Here is a 21,658-nt window from a genome sequence, read left to right as displayed (position 1 = left end):
TCAGTATTTGCAGATGAAATATTATACATAGAAAACCTTAAAGACTTCACCAAAAAACTGAGAGAACGAATAAATTCAGTAAAGTTGCAGGATACAAAATCAATACACAAAAATTGGTTGCATTCTGTACACTAATAACAAACCATTAGAAAGGGAAATTAGAAAAATAACCTCGTTTAGAGTTGTATCAAAAAATTAAACATGTAGGGATAAATTTATTAAAGCAAGGGAAAGACCTGTAATATGAAAACTATATGACACCAGTGAAAGAAACTGAAGACACAAATACGTGGGAAGATATTTCTGACCATGAATTAGAAGAATTAATATTCAGCAATACGTGGACCATAATCTTCCAGATGTTCAAGCTGGTCTTAGAAAAGGCAGAGGAACCAGAGATCAAATTGCCAACATCATCGAAAAAGCAAGAGAGTTCCAGAAAAACATCTATTTCTGCTTTATTGACTATGCCAAAGCCTTTGACTGTGTGGATCACAATCAACTGTGGAAAATTCTGAAAGAGATGGGAATACCAGACCACCTGACCTGCCTCTTGAGAAATCTGTGTGCAGGTCAGGAAGCAACAGTTAGAACTGGACATGGACAAACAGACTGGTCCCAAACAGGAAAAGGAGTATGTCAAGGCTGTATATTGTCACCCTGCTTATTTAACTTCTATGCAGAGTACATCATGAGAAACGCTGGGCTGGAAGAAGCACAAGCTGGAATCAAGATTGCTGGGAGAAATAACAATAACTGCAGATATGCAGATGACACCACCCTTATGGCAGAAAGTGAAGAGGAGCTAAAAAGCCTCTTGATGAAAGTGAAAGAGGAGAGTGAAAAAGTTGGCTTAAAGCTCAACATTCAGAAAACTAAGATCATGGTATCCAGTCCCATCACTTCATGGCAAATAGATGGGGAAACAGTGGAAACAGTGTCAGACTTTATTTTTCTGGGCTCTAAAATCACTGCAGATAGTGATTGCGGCCTTGAAATTAAAAGATGCTTACTCCTTGGAAGGAAAGTTATGACCAACCTAGATAGCATATTCAAAAGCGGAGACATGACTTTGCCAACAAAGGTCCGTCTAGTCAAGGCTATGGTTTTTCCTGTGGTCATGTATGGATGTGAGAGTTGGACTGTGAAGAAAGCTGAGTGCTGAAGAATTGATGCTTTTGAACTGTGGTGCTGGAGAAAACTCTTGAGAGTCCCTTGGACTGCAAGGAGATCCAACCAGTCCATTCTAAAGGAGATCAGTCCTGGGTGTTCTTTGGAAGAAATGATGCTAAAGCTGAAACTCCAGTACTTTGGCCACCTTATGCAAAGAGTTGAGTCATTGGAAAAGACCCTGATGCTGGGAGGGATTGGGGACAGGAGGAGAAGGGGACAACAGAGGATGAGATGGCTGGATGGCATCACTGCCTCGATGGACGTGAGTCTGAGTGAACTCCGGGAGTTGGTAATGGACAGGGAGGCCAGGCATGCTGCAATTCATGGGGTTGCAAAGAGTCGGACACAACTGAACTGAACTGAATATTGTCAAAAAGTGGTTCCCCTTGAGGGTCTTCATATGTTTTGCTTTGAGGTTGCAAAAAGTCAGACATAATTTAGAAATTGAACAACAACAACAATATGGTGATTATAATCATTAATAATATCATTTGGCATAGTTGAAAGTTGCTAAGAGAATAAAGTTTTTATCACAGGAAAAACATTTACTAACTTTACATGGTGACAGATGTTAACTAGACTTATTGTGGTGGTCATTTCACAGTATATATAAACATCACTCATTCTGTTGTACACCTGAAATGTTATACATCAACTACATGTTTTACATTCATACATATACATCAATTAAATCTCAAAAAATAATAAAAAGTAAAAAAAAAAACAATGATGGAAGACTAAATTTACTGTTGCTTCAAGTGTGATTTTTTAGCCTTTAAAGAACAAATGAATATCTGAGAATTTTAGGGAGATGACATTCTCTCTCACCAACATTTAGCCCTACATGAACTGTAATAGGACGTGTGGATGGTTGACTCTAACAAAATAGTCAATCCCAAGGAAACAGCAATGTATCAATGCCAGTTATGGTCAATCACCTCACTCTAGATCTATATAAGAAAGCATGTCTCTATTTCACATCAGCATAGATGCCAGCTCTGCTTCTGTTTTTGCTTACTGGCACTCAGCTTCTATCACACTTTGAACTAAAACTAGGATGCTGAGATCTTTCACACACAGCGATCACAACTCACTCTCTGGGTCACAACACTTTTGCTTCCAGTAGCAAAGCATTCAATGAAAGGCTCTATTTTAGACTATGAAAAGTGAAAATGTTATTCACTCATTATTTCCAACTCCTTTAGACCCCCTGGACTATAGCCCGCCAGGCTCCTCTGTCCATGGAATTCTTTAGGCAAGAATACTGGAGTGTGTAGCCATTTCCTTTTCCAGGGGATCTTCCTGATCCAGAGATCAAACCAGGGTTTCCTGCATTGCAGACATATTCTTTACGATCTGAGCCACCAGGAAAGCTCATTCATTCATTAGCTGAGCATCATGTAGTGATGATTATAGGCATGCTTCAGAGATATTTCAGGTTTTGTTTCAGATGACTGCAATAAAGTGAATGCTATAATGAAGCAAGTCACACGAATTTTTTGGCTTCCTAGTGTGTATAAAAATTATGTTTACACTACATTGTAGTCTAATAAGTGTGCCATAGCATTATGTTAAGCATTATGCATGTACATTAAAAAATAATGTACATATCTTAATTAGAAAAATAATTTATTGCTAAATATGCTAGCCATCATCTAAGCCTCCAGTGAATTATAATATTTTTTGCTGGTGGAGGACTTTGAATCAGTGTTGATGGCTGCTGACTGATCATGGTGGTGGTTGCTGAAGGCTGGGATTGTGGTGGCAATTTCTTAAAATAAGACAATGCAGTTCGCTGTACTGATTGGGTCCTCCTTTTGCAAAAATTTCTCTGTAGCACACAATGCTGTTTGACAGCATCTTATCCACAGAATATCTTGCAAAATTGGAGTCAGTCTTCTCAAACCCTAATGCTGCTTCATCAACTAAGCTTTTTGTAATATTCTAAATCCTTTGTTGTCATTTCAGTAATCTTTGCAGCGTCTTCAATAGGAGTACATTTAATCTCAAGTGACCATTTTCTTTGCTAATCCAGAAGAAACAATTGGAATGAAGATTGCTGGGAGAAATATCAATAACCTCAGATATGCAGATGACACCACCTTTATGGAAGAAAGTGAAGAACTAAAAAGCCTCTTGATGAAAATGAAAGAGGAGAGTGAAAAAGTTGGCTTAAAGCTCAACATTCAGAAAACTAAGACCATGGCATCCGATCCCATCACTTCATGGCAAACAGATGGAGAAATAGTGGAAACAGTGGCAGACTTTATTTTTTTTTTGGCTCCAAAATCACTGTAGATGGTGACTAGAGCCATGAAATTAAGACACTTACTCCTTGGAAAGAAAGTTATGACCAACCTAGGCAGCATATTAAAAAGCAGAGACATTACTTTGCCAACAAAGGTCCATCTAGTCAAGGTTATGGTTTTTCCAATAGTCATGTATGGATGTGAGAGTTGGATTATAAAGAAAGCTGAGTGCCAAAGAATTGATGCTTTTGAACTGTGGTGTTGGAGAAGACTCTTGAGAGTCCCTTGGACTGCAAGGAGATCCAACCAGTCCATCCTAAAGGAAATCAGCCCTGAATATTCATTGGAAGGACTGGTGTTGAAGCTGAAACTCCAATACTTTGGCCACCTGATGCGAAGAGCTGACTCATTTGAAAAGACCCTGATGCTGGGAAAGATTGAAGGTGAGAGGAGAAGGGGACGACAGAAGATAAGATGGTTGGATGCATCACCGACTCAATGGACAGGAGTTTGAATAAACTCTGGGAATTGGTGATGGACAGGGAGGCCTGGCGTGCTGCAGTCCACGGGGTTGCAAAGAGTTGGACACAACTGAACGACTGAACTGAACTGAAGAAACAACTCATTCATTTAAATTATATCATGAGATAGCAGCATTCAGACATATCTGACACTCCACTTCTGATTTTAGTTCTCTTGTTATTTCCATATCTGCAGTTACTTCCTCCACTAAAGTCTCAACCCCCTGAAAGTCATTCAAGAAGGTTGGAATGAACTTTCTTCAAACACCTGTAAATGTTGATATTTTGACCTCTTCTACAAATGAATGTTCTTAATGACATCTAGAATGGTGAATCCCTTCCAGAAGGTTGTCAATATATTTTGCACAGATCCATCACAGGAATCCCTATCTATGTTAACCATAGCATCACAAATTGTGTATGTTACATAATAAGATGGAAAGTCAAAATTACTCCTCGATCTATGGGTTGCAGAATGGATGCTATGCTAACAGGTGTGAACACAACATTAATCTCATTGTACATCTCCATCAGAGCTCTTGGGCACCAGATATACTGTCAATAAGAAGCAATATTTTGAAACAAATCATTTATCCCCAAGTAGTAGATCTCAAGACTGAGCTTAAAATACTCAGCAAGCCATGTTGTACACAGATTTGCTGTCATCCAGGCTTTGTTGTTCCATATATAGAGCACAGATGGAGTAGGTTCAATACCTAATTCTTAAGGGCTCTAGGATTTTTGGAATGGTAAATAAGCATTGGTTTCAATTTAAAGTCACCAGCTGTATTAGCCTTTAACAATACAGCCTGTCCTTTGAAGCCAGGGACTGACTTCTCCTCTATAGCTATGAAAGTCCTAGATAGCATCTTCTTCTAGCGCAAGGCTGTTTCACCCACACTGAAAATTTGTTCTTCAGTGTCACCACCTTCATGAATTAGCCAAGCTAGATCTTCTGGACAACTTGCTGCAGCTTTTATATCAGCACTTGTAGCTTTACCTTGTACTTTCATGTTATTAAGATGGCTTCTTTCCTTAATCCCATGAATCAACCTCTGCTAGCTTCAAACTTTTCTTCTGTAGCTTCTCACCTCTCTTAGCTTTCACAGAATTGAGAGTTAGGATCTCGTACTGGATTAAACTTTAGCTTAAGGGAATGTTGTGGCTGGTTTAATCTTCTACCCAGGCCATTCCTATCAGCAACAAGGCTGCTTTGCTTTCTTATCATTTGTGTGTTCATTGGAGTAGCACTTTTAATTTCCTTCAAGAACTTTTCTGTCGTATTCACAACTTGGCTGTTTGGCACAAGAGACCTAGTTTTTAGCCTATTTTAGCTTTTGACATTCTTTCCTTACTAAGCTTAATTATTTCTAGTTTTTAATTTCAAGTGAGAGATGTGTGACTCTTTCTTTCACTTGAACACTTAGAGGTCATTGTAGGGTTATTAATTGGTTTAACTTCAATATTGTTGGGTCTCAGGAAATATGGAGGCCCCAAGAGAAGGAGAGCGATGGAGGAATGGCCGGTTGGTGTGACAGACAGAACACAGACAACATTTATTAAGCTTACTGTCTTATATCAGCAAGTTCCTGGTGTCCCCAAAACAATCACAATATTAACATCAAAGATCACCCATCACAGATCACCATAACAAATACAATAATAATGAAAAAGTTTGAAATGTTACAAGAATGATCAAAATGTAATAGAGACAGGAAGTAAGAAATGCTTCTAGAAAAATGGCACTGAAAAACTTGTTCTATGCTGGGGTGCCACAAACCTTCAATTTATAAAAAATGCAATATCTGTGAAGCACAAAAAAGTGCAATAAAGTGAGGCAGGCATGTATGTGCCAATCACTATTTTGGGAACTCTATGCATGAGTGCTGGAGAAGGCAATGGCACCCCACTCCAGTACTCTTGCCTGGAAAATCCCATGGATGGAGGAGCCTGGTGGGCTGCAGTCCATGGGGTCACGAAAAGATGGACACGACTGAACAACTTCGCTTTCACTTCTCACTTTCATGCATTGGAGGGGGAAATGGCAACCCACTCCAGTGTTCTTGCCTGGAGAATCCCAGGGACGGGGGAGCCTGGTGGGCTGCCCTCTGTGGGGTCGCACAGAGTCGGACACGACTGAAGGGACTTAGCAGCAGCAGCAGCATGTGTGCGTGCTAAGTCACTTCAGTCATGTTTGACTCTGTGCAACCCTATGAACTGTAGCCTGCCAGGCTCCTCTGTCCATGGAATTCTCCAGACAAGAATACTGGAGTGGGTTGTCATGCCCTCCTCCAGGGTTTGGAAGCTCTACACATATATAATTATTATTTATTATCCCCATTGATGGATAAGGCATGGAGGCACAGAAAGGTTAAGAAACTTTCATAAAGCAGGCTGAACCTGAGACAGACTGGATTCAAAGTCTGAGATCTTAACCATTATTACTTCTTTTTAATAAATAATCGAACAAGTTGAAATTGGGCTTAAAGAACACTAATCTTTCGTATCCTTGGTGGAGATTTTCCCTATAAATATGAAGTTGAGCTATCACTATCTAACTAGCATGTGATTATTTTAGAAGAAATTTGTGTTATGTAACTTTTAAATAGCTCTTAGAAAATAGCTAAAGTAACAATGAAGAGAGCAAAAACAAGGTTTCTTAAAAGACTGTGATTAAAATTTTTACCTGTGAAGTGGAATTTCACCGATTCTGGGAGACCTGAGAGAACAGGAGACAGAAAATCATTATATTGAACATCTGGGGGCCACCAATGGATGGAAAAAGTAAAATATATTAGGAGAGAAGTTAGAAAAATAAATTATCATGGTTTAAGGGGGGGCTTCTCTGATGGCTCAAACGGCAAAAAATCTGTCTGCAACCTGGGTTCAATCCCTGGGTCAGTAAGATCCCCTACGGAATGGATACTCACTCCAGTGTTCTTGCCTCATGGACAGAGGAACCTGGTGAACTATGGTCCATGGGGTTTAAGGAAAGAGCACCAGATTGTTTGCTAACATTATGTTGAATTTAATGATGCCAATACTAATTTTAAGTAACAAAAAGAACCACAGAGTGGAATAATTTTATATCACAGCAGTTAGAGTGATTTATAATAGATTCATTCAGGTCCCATTTTACCAGTACATAAAATCCTACAAATCAGTAAATGTGGGTAATGTCATATATTACTGACAAGGCTTGCTGGTGGGTCAGTTTCACTGTAGAATTGAGTGATGCCTGGGACATTGATCTACACACTGTAACAGCGTGAGAGATTTATCTCGTGGCGTTTATCCCATAGATTATACAGGATACAACTCTGCTCTCCCTAAAAAGGCTCCAGAAACACAGGTGAATATAGTGGATTCAGAAATAACTTCAACCCGGGCTGACATGTTGTCTTTTCCTCTAATCCCTGGATAACCTGAGTTTCTTGTAAAAAGTAGGTCTTATAAAGTTGGGGTTAGAGGATCATGAAACATTTTCACTGGCTGTGAGGTATCTAGCTAGGAAACACTGGGGATTAGAGAAGGAAATGGCAACCCACTCCAGTATTTTTGCCTGGGAAAATCCCACGGACAGAGGAGTCTGGCGGGTTAAGTCCATGGGGTCGCGAGGAGTCGGACATGACTTAGTGACTAAACACACACACAAACACTGAGGATACTTCTTAGAGAAGAGGTTTATCCCAGTGCTTAGGGATTTTCAATCTGAGTTAATTATCTTCTGGACAATTCCATCTATATAAATAGTGGCAAATATTACTTTAAAACTTTGCCATACTATAAAACATAACTCTGAAACTATTCAACCCGTGTTCAACTCACCATTAGAAATCACCAACTGTTCTGCATGATTCAAGCTACTATACCAATTATATACTCTATATTAATTGTGTTGAAAGTGTGAAAGTGTTAGTTGCTCAGTCATGTCCTACTCTTTGTGACCCCATGGCCTGTAGCTCAACCGGCTCCCCGTCCATGAGATTTCCCAGTCAAGAATACTGGAGTAGGTTGCCATGCCCTCTTCTAGGGGATCTACCCAACCCAGGGATTGAACCCTGGTGTCCCACATTGCATGCAGATGCTTTACCTCTGAGCCACAAAGGACATAACATCTTAAAGATCATAAAGAAACAGGCTTCAGGATTTTTAGAGGCATTCCAAAGCAGAGAAGTGTCAAGGCTGACCAAAAAGTTCATCTGGGCTTTTCCATAAGATGGTGTGGAAAAATCTGAATGAATTTCTTGGCCATCCCAGTATCTAGGGGAAGAGACTTAAAACTTGGCAGCTTTGAATACTCGGTCAAAGGGAGACATAAGGGGGTGGCAAGGATTAAGGCTGTCTTGACTTAATGGAAGGGCATACACTTGCTTGAATTAGACATGGGAGTTATTCTCTTGGCCAACTTTTTCTTTTTTTAAAAGGTATTTTTTGTCAAATCCTGGTTTTAATCCCAAAAGGTGCCTGCATGGGATCCTTATCACTAGATTCCTCTCACACATGCCCATCTGCCATGGCCTCCTCTTCAAATCCTCTCTCTTCACTGCAGTCAAAGAGTTCCTTATGAAAAGCCAGCCCCCTGTATCTTAAAACCTCCACCAGGTTCTTCTTGTTCTTGGGATAAAGCTCCATGTCTCTGCAGGCTCACAGGGCCCCTGCCCTCTCTCTTCCCATCCAGGTTCATCCCCACTCTGCTCAACCCTCCACATTCCAGACACAAAGACTTCTTTCAGTCCCCAGAAAGTCACATTCTCTCTCTCCCAGGGCCTCTGCACAGGGCTGCATGTCCTTCTTTCCAGAATGTTCTCCCAAAGATCCCAACACACACTCAGCCTAGTTAGCTCCTACTCACCCCTCCACCATCAAGACCTCCCTGAGGCAGCCTCCAGTGTACCCTTAGTCTAGGTCAGACTTGCTACATCCAGTTCCTTATCTTTAGCCTGCATATCTTAGTCTTCCGAATCTTTTATCTCAGCCTGCAATTGAACATCCCTTACTGAGGGATGAACTTTCTTCCTTATTTTTAGAGCACTTATCTCAGCCTGCAATTAAACCTCCCTTAGTGAGAATATTTCTCAAATTTTGTCTCTATACCTAGATCCCCAAACTTGCCAAGATGCCTTTTTTTGCTCACCACTAGCTCTCCAAGGCCTCATTCAGGCCTGGCCATTTAGGAGACACAAAATAAAGATTTATTGAAAGTATGCCATGAAGCTTCACAGAGAGCAGTTTGGGCACCTCAAAATAGAGGGGAATAAAAGCATTACCAGCAAAGGAGAAGGCCCTGATCTCCTGGAGGTGGGGGGCTGCAGTGGGAGGACGGTACATGATGTTGCCCTGGTTAACGTCTTCCTGGGAGAAATACCGGATGGGAGAGTGAGGCTGGTCCCTGTGTTCGATGATGCCTGAAAAGAAAGAGAGTCTGCATGAGCATCAGCAGTAATTCTGATGGCTGACAATAATTAGAGACATAAAGCTGCCTTTTCCACTGGTGGAAGTCATCCTTCAGGAACAATTGCTCTCGAGTTGTTCTTGGCATACTATTCCCTGGTTATTCAAGAAAGGGGTAACTCTGAAACCCAAATACTCTTGCCTAGGATTCGTTGCAGGCTTCCCGGGTAGCTCAGCTGGTAAAGAAATCGCCTGCAATGCAGGAGACGCTGGTTCAATTCCTGGGTTGGGAAATTCCCCTGGAGAAGGGACAGGCTACCCACTCTGGTATTCTTGGGCTTCCCTGATGGCTCAGATGGTAAAGAATTTGTCTACAATGCGGGAGACCTGGGTTCGACACCTGGGTTGGGAAGATCCCCTGGAGGAATGGCAACCCACTCCAGTATTCTTGCTTGGAGAATCCCAGTGGATAGAGGAGCCTGGTGGGCTACAGTCGATGGGGTCACAAAGAGTTGAACACAACTGAGAGACTAAGCACAGCACAGCACAGGATTCATTGCTCACAAACAATTGTAAGATGCAAACTATTGCCCTCTAATGTAGCTTAGACCAGGGAGATCCTCACAAGTCATAGACAATGAACGGTAATTATGAGATTCTCTCAATTAAATTCAAGTTCAAAGGTGAAAGTCGCTCCAAAATGGCACAAACTCCTGGTGAGGCTGTAAAGACTTTTTTTCAATCCACTTTCTTTCCTTCAGAAACTCCATAGTCTCTGTGATGATTTCTGGCAACAATAACGTGGATCTTGATTATTCAAAGAACTGGATTACCTTTAAGTTACAAATGTCTTAGGGGCTGAAGATATGCCTGTGGTTTCTAAATTTCACAGGTACAGAACTGATGGGCTTCCCTGGTGGTTCAGCTGGTAAAGAATCTACCTGCAATGTGGGAGACCTAGGTTTGATCCCTGTGTTGGGAAGATCCCCTTGGAGAAGGGAATGGCTAACCCACTCCAGTATTCTGGCCTGGAGAATTCATCTGGGTGACCGATAACGCTACTGTAAATATATTTGTTTTTTTTGAAGCTCACAGGGTATTAATATGTAGGAGCACTATGTAAACTTAAAGAAGTCATAAACAGTATTTATTCCCTTGGTTAAAAAGAAAGAGGAGGAGTAACTTATCCACCTGAGGGAAAACTGAGTTTGTGTGGGTCAGCCCCCCGGGTTGTCTGGCAGAGCTCCTTGTTCTTTGTGGTTGTTCGGTGTTAAGTTGTGTCTGACTTTGCAACCCTATGGACTGCAGCACCAGGCTCCTCTGTCCTCCACTATCTCCTGGAATTTGTTCAAATTCATGCTCATTGAGTCGCTGATGCTCTCATCTCTGATGATGATGATCTCATCCTCTGCCGCCCTCTTCTTTTGCCTTCAGTCTTTCCCAGCTTCAGGGTCTTTTCCAATGAGTAGACTCTGCATCGGGTACCCAAAGTACTTGAGCATCAGCTTCAGCATCAGTCCTTCCAATGAACATTCAGGGTTGCTTTCCTTTAGGATGGACTGGTTGGATCTCCTTGCAGTCCAAGGGACTCTCAAAAGTCTTCTTCAGCACCACAGGTTGAAAGCATCAGTTCTTTGGTGCTCAGCTTTCTTTGCGGTCCAACTGTCACTTCCATATGCGACTAGTGGAAAAACCACAGCTTTGACTATGTGGACCTTTGTCAGTAAAGTGATACCTCTGCTTTTTAGTACACTGTCTAGGTTTGTCATAGATTTTCTTCCAAGGAACAAGCGTCTTTTAATTTCATGGTTGCAGTCACCATCTGCAGTGATTTGGGAGCCCAAGAAAATAAAGTCTGTCACTGTTTCCATTGTTTCCCCATCTATTTGCCATGAAGTGATGGGACTGTATACCATGATCTTAGTTTGTCCTTAGCACATGCTGACTCTGTTCCACTCTCTCTCATGAGAGCCTCACCAAGGCAGGCTCTGTCGCTACAGGTGTGCTTAGATCTGTCCAGCTGTGCCTGCACATGGGGGTGGGAGGGAAGCTCAAAGAGTGATGAAGTTATTTGCACACTGTGCTCTCCAGTACCACTCTGTCAGTACCAAAGCTGACACATTCATCTCCACCTGTCCGACCATAGTGTCTCCCTCTCAACTGGCTCTAAACTCAGAGGTGATGAATAACTGTTACTCCTTAAATCCTCAACAAGTAGAAGAAGACAGAATTCCAGCGCTTTGAGGGCTGGTCAACAATAGAAGACAAAGAGCATCACTCAAAAGATCGCTTACTGCCTGTCTTACCTTGATTTGGATGCAGCGGTAGAGTGATGTTGTATATTAGCTTTCTGTTTGGCCTCTCAGAGTTTACAAAGGAGAGAGAATGAGGCTGAATCACAGTCAGGCCATCTTCCCGAGCCTACACAAAATTTGAGAGGGAAGAAGAAAAAAATGGCATGATGAAAACAAAAGCCAGAGGCAAAAACAAAACCCATTAAAAAAAAAACAACAACTTTTTCTGGGTTTTTTAATTCGTCACAGAGAGCAAAATTTTCTCTGAGAGTTCAAAAGAAGGATTGGTTCTCCCACATTGCAGACTTGTCCCTGCCTTAAGCATCTCACGGGGTTACAGAGCTCTCTTCGGGTCTTGCACCTGACCCTTCTCTCCCCTGCCCTTGGCCTCCTGGGTTTATGCCCGCACATGCTGTGGGAGTCCCAGTATGATCACTTATTCCTGGTTAGAGCTCACAGCGGTACATGTTTGGAAATAAACTATCACAGTTGGTGATTCTACTGTTCACAGCTGGATCCTTACAGCTCTATTCCTCTAATTTAATGGGCTAAGATGGTATCTGGTGAGAATTTCTCCCAACCCCCCAGCTTGCTGACGGGAACTGTGATGCATTCTTTTCTTTAACTTTGATGGTTTCCAATGGCTAAAGATGAACTTGCCTCAAATGCCAAAGAAGCTCACCATTGGAGTTCAGAGGTTTAAGAGCTACGTGTTTATTAAAGCTTATAGAAATAGTATTTCCTTTTGTCTCCATTGTACTGTTCTAAAGAACCAGATATTGCTTTCCACTTCTAGCTTTCAGGACCCAATGAAGGAGTCAAGTGAAATTAATTGGAAAGTCAATGTGTGTATAGCTCTCACTATCCATTCGCCTGTGTGGGTTCACAACCCATTAACAGTGACAACATTAAAAAAGACAGAGAGATTCAGAATTCCATGACCAGGCTTAACAGAGATTTGGGAACAGCAGCAGAAACATACTGGAGAGGAATTGAAAAGGAGAGTGAACATGGGCCCTTTGCCTAGGTCACACATATTGATACTAAAACAGAACAAAAATATCTGGTTCATCACAGGCTCTTTCTAATTGACCCCTGAAGGGTTAGAGTTTGACATGCTCTCCTGCTCTTTCATACTGTTCATAGACTCACTGGAAAAGACCTTGATGCTGGGAAAGATTGAGGGAGAGAGGAGAAGGGGACAATAGAGAATGAGATGGTTGGATGGCAACACCATCAGTTTGGGCAAATTCCAGGAGATCGTGAAGGACAGAGAAGCCTGATGTGCTGCAGTCCATGGGGTCACAGAGTTGAACATGACTGAGCGACTGAACAACAAACTGCTCTTCCAAGCTCTGCTACTTTCAGAAGGAATTTCCCATCTAGGAAAGGAATAAGAAGGGCTCAGGAAGTCTCATGGAGGAGGGCATGGTGTTCTTCCTTTTAACCATGAAAAGACTGAAGGTTCCAGTTATTTTGTAATTGTCCCCAAGCCATACTTGTCCTGGGGAGAGGCAGCACTTGCAGGCTAGGACAACCCCTCTAGTACAGAGTCATATTTCAAGTCGTTGCTCAGGTCTGGAATGTAATGAGCAAGGAAAATCAGAATTGCAAATAGCAGCTGGTCTCTCTAAAATAAAACGGGGAAGGGCAACACAAGAAAAATACATACCCTATGCAAGGTGTTTACAGCCCATGCATGTGTGCACACATCTGTAAACACATACACATGTAGGCACAGATACGTGGACAAAAAGTGTAGGCTGAGCGCACTGTTCAATACTGTTTGCCAACTTTTACTCTCAAAACCATCAGAATAACTGAACATTCTCAAGGTATTATGGGATATTTTTGAAAATCTAGATGTCCCTAAAACAATAAAGTGATAGGAAAAGAGAAGTACTATGAACACAGAATAATGGAAAAGAGAAATGCATTATAGCCAAGAAAGCAGACATTTTATTACAGAATTTATTGATATAATTTCTTTACTAACAGAAATAGACACTAAGTAGAAAAAGCAAGGACTTGATTCTCTCAAGAAAGCAATATTGAGGTGGAGGTACATCAAAGCATAATCAATTTTAATATTGGCTATTTGGAATGTTCAATATTTATCAATGAAACAGTAAGAAATATGAGATTAAATTTCATGGAAATCATTATAGAAGACACTTTTCTATTAAACTATCTGTCAGCATAAGAAGATTACAGAATAATGGCTTTCATAATACCCATATTACCTCTGAATACATCCAGAATCCAATCACTTCTCCTCATGACATTGCCACCACCCTGCGGGGATCTAGATCCCACACCTGGCCTCCCACCATGGCCTCCCACCTGCTCTCTCTCTCTCCCCTCAAGAGTCTACTTCCACACAGCCACCAGGCGATGCCTTTAAAAAGGCCATTAGGCCTCTGCTCAACACCCTGCAACGGCTCTCCATGTTACTCAGAATAAAGTTAAGTCCCTCCAGTGGTCTGTGTGGCTGGATACAATCTGTTCCCCTAATCTACACCACCCTCCACCCAATTAACTTTGCACATCTGCATTCATGCGGATTCTTCTTGCTTTGTACTCACTTTAATCCGGCCAGACTGATTTCCTTGCTGTTTATCTAAGCATGCTCCTAGCCTGATGCCTCTAAATGCATGGTTTCCTGGGTCAGGAATCCCCTTTCCTAAGGGATTTGCACAGCTCTCTCTCTTCCTCACCTCCTGCAAATCCTTCTTTAAATGTCATTGTCCTGACAACTTTTTACAACCTAGGTCTTCCCTGCTACATTTCCAATCCTCTTGACTCTGATCTACTTTTACTTTTATCATAATGCTTCTCCTTAACATGCTACATGAGAGTTATTTATTTTGTTTATAACTTACTGTCTATTCATGTAAATTCCATGAGAACACGGTTTTAGTTTGTTCATGGATCTCAAGCACCGAGTGTACAGTACATGGGAGTGCTTGATAAAAATTAACATAATGTTGTAAATCAACTATATTTCAATAAAAAAAGAATACAGTCTGTATTATGTGATCACTCAATCTCCAATGTCTTCCACAGAATTTGGTATAAATTAGGGGCCCAAAAGTGTTTGTGATTAAATAACTGAATGAATGGAGAGGTAGACACTTACCCTTAAACACATACATGAATATACCATATATGAATTTAGCATATGCATTCATAATGTGTCTACCAAATATGTACAAAACTTGTGTGGCTAGGTGAACCCAAATCGCTGAATTGAGAATGCACTTTCGTCACAGATTAGTTTGTATGTCCTACAGTAATGGCCCTAATTAACGTCAAAAGAAATATAAACCATGTATATTTTAAGAAATGAAATGATAGCCTGATCACATTTTTTAGACTAATTACATTTAGTAGATCACATTTAGTAGACATTTAGTAGCCTGATCACATTTAGTAGACTAATCTCTGTGATACACTAAATTACACAGGATAGACCTAACTTGAGACTCTCAAGGTTAAGTGTGTTTAAAAGTTGTTAGAGGTTCCCAGCCACAGAGCAAGAGTGACGCCATCTTCATGGCTCCTGGCCCATTTATTTTCCTTCTAAACTCAAAATAACACTGCATTAGCATTTGGCAAGAAATGTGTATGCACATTTTTCTTTACACTTTAGAGAAAATTCTGATCCAAGTTCCTCTAGTCAGAATGATGAATTATAGACTTTCTAGTGTTGCTGAATTATGATTTCTTTAAATTATGGTTTATGGTAGAAATGCCGATACCAGCTATTCATTAAATACTTTCTGTTTCCCCTTTTATGTCTATGTCACGTCCCAGACCCATAATTTCTAAAACTCTACCTGCTATCTTTGTTGTGATTCAGGGCTGCTGCACCACTTTGGAGTGTAATTATGTGGACGCTAACTAAAATGTGGATCTCTGATGATTCATTGACAAGGACTTCGTGCTTGTGGCTCTGTCTAGAAGAGGGGTTCTGGCATTACATGTCCTGTAGATATAGGGTTATGGTGGAATTGCTAATTGTCTCAACTAAGCTTCATGCACTAATTTAGCTGTCACCTTGCTTCAAACTTTTCCATGTGTCCACACTCCTTCCTGCACAAAGCCCCTCTGTGATCCAGCTCACAGACCTCCTCACCCCTAGTCTCCTCCATCTCTCTGATGTCCCCAGTCCTACTGAACTGCTGGCAATTTTCCCAACAATCATATTGTCTCTCTCCTCTGGGTCTTCATATGTGTTCCTTCTATGCTTGGTGATGCCCTTTGCCCTCACCTCTCAAATATTTCCAACCTGTTCCCCCATCCCCAGTCTTTTTGAATATTTGCTACTTGTCTTTCTGGAGTCAGCATAGACATCACTTTTACCAGGAAACTTTTATAATAGAAGTGAAAGTTGCTCAGTCATGCCTGACTCTTTGCGACCCCATGGACTGTATCAGATCAGATCAGATCAGTCGCTCAGTCGTGTCTGACTCTTTGTGACCCCATGAATCGCAGCACGTATCAGATCAGATCAGATCAGTCGCTCAGTCGTGTCTGACTCTTTGTGACCCCATGAATCGCAGCACGCCAGGCCTCCCTGTTCATCACCAACTCCCAGAGTTCACTCAGACTCATGTCCATCGAGTCAGTGATGCCATCCAGCCATCTCATCCTCTGTCGTCCCCTTCTCCTCCTGCCCCCAATCCCTAATAGCATCAGAGTCTTTTCCAATGAGTCAACTCTTCGCATGAGGTGGCCAAAGTACTGGAGTTTCAGCTTTAGCATCATTCCTTCCAAAGAAATCCCAGGGCTGATATCCTTCAGAATGGACTGGTTGGATCTCCTTGCAGTCCAAGGGACTCTCAAGAGTCTTCTTCAACACCACAGTTCAAAAGGATCAATTCTTCGGCGCTCAGCCTTCTTCACAGTCCAACTCTCACATCCATACATGACCACAGGAAAAACCACAGCCTTAACTAGAAGAACCTTTGTTGGCAAAGTAATGTTTCTGCTTTTGAATATGCTATCTAGGTTGGTCACAACTTTCCTTCCAAGGAGTAAGCGTCTTTTAATTTCATGGCTGCAGTCACCATCTGCAGTGATTTTGGAGCCCAGAAAAATAAAGTCTGACACTGCTTCCACTGTTTCCCCATCTATTTCCCATGAAGTGATGGGACCAGAGGCCATGATCTTCGTTTTCTGAATGTTGAGCTTTAAGCCAACTTTTTCACTCTCCACTTTCACTTTCATCAAGAGGCTTTTGAGTTCCTCTTCACTTTCTGCCATAAGGGTGGTGTCATCTGCATATCTGAGGTTATTGATATTTCTCCCGGCAATCTTGATTCCAGCTTGTGCTTCTTCCAGTCCAGCGTTTCTCATGATGTACTCTGCATAGAAGTTAAATAAGCAGGGTGACAATATACAGCCTTGATGTACTCCTTTTCCTATTTGGAACCAGTCTGTTGGTCCATGTCCGGTTCTAACTGTTGCTTCCTGACCTGCATACAAATTTCTCAAGAGGCAGATCAGGTGGTCTGGTATTCCCATCTCTTTCAGAATTTTCCACAGTTGATTGTGATCCACACATTCAAAGGCTTTGGCATAGTCAATAAAGCAGAAATAGATGTTTTTCTGGAACTCTCTTGCTTTTTCCATGATCCAGCGGATGTTGGCAATTTGATCTCTGGTTCCTCTGCCTTTTCTAAAACCAGCTTGAACATCAGGAAGTTCACGGTTCACATATTGCTAAAGCCTGGCTTGGAGAATTTTGAGCACGACTTTACTAGCGTGTGAGATGAGTGCAACTGTGCGGTAGTTTGAGCCTTCTTTGGCATTGCCTTTCTTTGGGATTGGAATGAAAACTGACCTTTTCCAGTCGTGTGGCCACTGCTGAGTTTTCCAAATTTCCTGGCATATTGAGTGCAGCACTTTCACAGCATCATCTTTCAGGATTTGAAATAGCTCAACTGGAATTCCATCACCTCCATTAGCTTTGTTCGTAGTGATGCTTTCTAAGGCCCAGTTGACTTCACATTCCAGGATGTCTGGCTCTAGGTCAGTGATCACACCATCGTGATTATCTGGGTCGTGAAGATCTTTTTTGTACAGTTCTTCTGTGTATTCTTGCCATCTCTTCTTAATATCTTCTGCTTCTGTTAGGTCCATACCATTTCTGTCCTTTATCGAGCCCATCTTTGCATGAAATGTTCCTTTGGTATCTCTGATTTTCTTGAAGAGATCTTTAGTCTTTCCCATTCTGTTGTTTTCCTCTATTTCTTTGCATTGATCGCTGAAGAAGGCTTTCTTATCTCTTCTTGTTATTCTTTGGAACTCTGCATTCAGATGTTTATGTCTTTCCTTTTCTCCTTTGCTTTTAGCTTCTCTTCTTTTCATAGCTATTTGTAAGGCCTCCCCAGACAGCCATTTTGCTTTTTTGCATTTCTTTTCCATGGGGATGGTCTTGATCCCTGTCTCCTGTACAATGTCACGAACCTCATTCCATAGTTCATCAGGCACTCTATCTACAGATGTAGGCCCTTAAATGTATTTCTCACTTCTACTGTATAATCATAAGGGATTTGATTTAGGTCATATCTGAATGGTCTAGTGGTTTTCCCTACTTTCTTCAATTTAAGTCTGAATTTGGCAATAAGGAGCTCATGGTCTGAGCCACAGTCAGCTCCTGGTCTTGTTTTTGCTGACTGTACAGAGCTTCTCCATCTTTGGCTGCAAAGAATATAATCAATCTGATTTTGGTGTTGACCATCTGGTGATGTCCATGTATAGAGTCTTCTCTTGTGTTGTTGGAAGAGGGTGTTTGTTATGACCAGTGAATTTTCTTGGCAAAACTCTATTAGTCTTTGCCCTGCTTCATTCTGTATTCCAAGGCCAAATTTGCCTGTTACTCCAGGTGTTTCTTGACTTCCTACTTTTACATTCCAGTCCCCTATAATGAAAAGGATGTCTTTTTTGGGTGTTAGTTCTAAAAGGTCTTGTAGGTCTTCATAGAACCATTCAGCTTCAGCTTCTTCAGCGTTACTTGTTGGGGCATAGACTTGGATTTCTGTGATATTGAATGGTTTGCCTTGGAAATGAACAGAGATCATTCTATCGTTTTTGAGATTGCATCCAAGTACTGCATTTTGGACTCTTTTGTTGACCATGATGGCTACTCCATTTCTTCTGAGGGATTCCCGCCCGCAGTAGTAGATATAATGGTAATCTGAGTTAAATTCACCCATTCCAATCCATTTCAGTTAACTGATTCCTAGAATGTCAACATTCACTCTTGCCATCTCTTGTTTGACCACTTCCAATTTGCCTTGATTCATGGACCTGACATTCCAGGTTCCTATGCAATATTGCTGCTTACAGCATTGGACCTGGACTGTATAGTCCATGGAATTCTCCAAGCCAGAATACTGGAGCGGGTAGCCTTTCCCTTCTCCAAGAGGTCTTCCCAACCCAGGGATTGAACCCAGGTCTCCTGCATTGCAGGTGGATTCTTTACCAGCTGAGCCACAAGGGAACCCCAAGAATACTGGAGTGGTAGCCTATCCCTTCTGCACGAGATCTACCTGACACAGGAATCAAACTGGGGCCTCCTGCATTAAAGGTGGATTCTTTATGAACTAAGCTATCAGGGAAACCCTGATAAGCCTTGATATTTCTTTTATAATAGAAAACTACTAACAGGACTTTTAAAACAAAGAACAGTTTCTCCAGCTAGGTAGAGCTCTAAACTGGCTAAACATTTATACCCAAACAGCAATCATCAAATGGATATAAACCTGAAAATCCATTCAGGTATTCAGTGAGTACCTAGTGGCTCAGTGGTAAAGAATCTGCCTGACAATTCAGGAGATGCGGGTTTGATCCCCGGGTAGGGAAGATCCCCTGGAGAAGGAAATGGCAACCTACCCCCGAATTCTTGCTGTATAATCCCATGGACAGAGGAGCCTGTTGGGCTACCATCCAAGGGATTACAAAGAGTTGGGCATGACTTAGCAATTGAACAACACCACTCAGGGAGTGGGCCCATGATTGGGATGCTGCAAAAAGTTTAGCAGCAATGGATGGGAGGTTAGGGTAGATTTCATCTAATCTTCCTTTCACTCTGGCAATTTTAATTGCTTTTTCAAATCAATGAGAAATGTGTTCACAGGGCTGGCATGCATTGGTGACCCCAGAGTCTGTGTTCCAAGATAGGCATTAAGTCAAATCTTATCCAGGTGGCACTAGTGGTAAAAGCAAACTCGCTTGCCAATGCAGGAGACCTAAGAGACGCAGGTTCAATCCCTGGGTCAGGAAGATCCCCTGGAGGAGGGCATGGCAACCCACTCCAGTGTCCTTGCTTAGAGAATCCCACGGACAGAGGAGCCTGGCAGGCTACCGTTCATAGAGTCACAAAGAGTCGGACACGACTGAAATGACTTAGCATGCATGTAGATAGCATCAGTCCATCTCCTCCAAGCAAAAACCATGAGCCCTCCCACCCAACTCACTGTCATGTGGAGAGATCCTGGAAAGTGTTGGGGTGTTTCCAGAGCGTGAGGTAAGATGGCAATGTTGAACAGGCGACTCTCCAGATGGGTGTGGGCCTCTGTGGCGCTGGACACCTGCAAAGAGATGGCACGCTGGTGAGACTCTGATGGGCAGAGTAGTTTGCCCGTGTTTACTTTTTCCCTTTCAAACCATTTGTCTTTGAATTCTATATGCTCCTGCATTACAATCTTTGCTCTGCTCTTCATATTTTAAGATTCATTTAAAATAAACATTTTAGGCAATTCTGAAGTTGCAGGAAAGTATAAATATGGAATAAAAACCATCAAGAATTTCACTACTGATAAATAGTAATGAATATACCATTGCATTTCAATTTAATCTTTTTGCTATGCATATGTGAATCTTTATATATAAGTATATATTCTAAATATTTACTTAATATTATGGTATTTTGCTATATCATTAAACATTCTTGAAAACATAATTTTGATAGCTATAAAATGTCTCATTATGAACATATACAACACATTACATAAGTGATGTTTATTCCACTTTAATCTTTACCCAGTGCAGATATCTACAATTAGATTATAAATGCTAAATCCCAGCCTCATCACTGCAAGGCAAGATTAAAAGCATTTACAGTTAGGGTAGTGGTCACAAGATCAATTTCCTCCTGTTTCAAACATACTGAAAAATGATGGTTTGCCCATGCAGTCTCTCCCCTTCCTCAGTGCTACTTAGCCACTCCCTTAAACGTGCCTTCTTTCTTTATTCCTTGTGCTTGTTAGAAGAATTGGTCAGGCCCATGTGGCCATGTGGAATTGCATTCAGGTGGCGCCGGTGGTAAAGAACCTGCCTGCCAATGTGGGAGACATAAGACTAGGTTCGATCCCTGGGTGGGGAAGATCCGCTAGAAGAGGAAATGGCAACCCACTCCAGTATTCTTGCTTGGAAAATCCCATGGACACAGGAGCCTGGTGGGTTACAGTCCATGGGGTCGCAAAGAGTCGGACACAACTGAAGCGAATGAGCATACACGCACATGTATGAGAAGGGGCAGGGTTTTGTAAATCCTGAGAAAAAGGCAGAACAGCAGCCCTTTCTCTATGTCTTCTAAAATTACATCCTACAGGAAAGCTTACTTCTCTGCAGAGCTCAAGTTGCAGAATATCTACATGTTTCCAATAAGACATCTCATAGTGTCGCCATAAATAATATTAACAACAAAAGCTTAGAGACTTAGCAACAGAGCATTTATCATAGCCTCAGCACCGTACAAGCTAATTTTCAAAAGTTTTTTTTACTGAATACCCACCAAGTAGATATTATTATCTCCATTTTTACAGACGATGAAACTGAAAGTAAAAAAGTTATAGGTGTCAAGATCAAAAGCCACTAAGGAGCAGTATTTAAAACTAGGTCAGTGGGTTCCTGATCTTCCTACTGACCACGGTGACTCAATTTGGAAGCTTTAGGATATTAGGCCAGAGGAAGATACGTTCTCCTATCTCTTGAAGAAAAGGAATGGAACTCTGCA

The 21,658-nt window shown here is 41.6% G+C and overlaps 1 protein-coding gene across 4 annotated transcripts in view; it reads right to left on the bottom strand.

The window, feature by feature from the left end:
* FRAS1 (Fraser extracellular matrix complex subunit 1) overlaps positions 1–21,658 on the bottom strand; it is a 535,024-nt gene that overhangs the window by 118,946 nt on the left and 394,420 nt on the right. For all 4 annotated transcript variants that reach the window (XM_027544846.1, XM_027544845.1, XM_027544843.1 and 1 more), the window contains 4 exons: positions 20,118–20,231; positions 11,644–11,758; positions 9,214–9,351; positions 6,630–6,662 (listed from right to left, as the gene is read on the bottom strand). In XM_027544846.1, coding sequence (XP_027400647.1) covers positions 6,630–6,662; positions 9,214–9,351; positions 11,644–11,758; positions 20,118–20,231 — 400 coding nt within the window. The remainder of the gene's footprint in view (positions 1–6,629; positions 6,663–9,213; positions 9,352–11,643; positions 11,759–20,117; positions 20,232–21,658) is intronic.

Source organism: Bos indicus x Bos taurus, chromosome 6, assembly GCF_003369695.1.
Source record: "Bos indicus x Bos taurus breed Angus x Brahman F1 hybrid chromosome 6, Bos_hybrid_MaternalHap_v2.0, whole genome shotgun sequence".
NCBI lineage: Eukaryota > Metazoa > Chordata > Mammalia > Artiodactyla > Bovidae > Bos > Bos indicus x Bos taurus.
The sequence above is the reverse complement of the archived record's forward strand: the minus strand, read 5'-3'. Positions and strand labels throughout refer to the sequence as shown.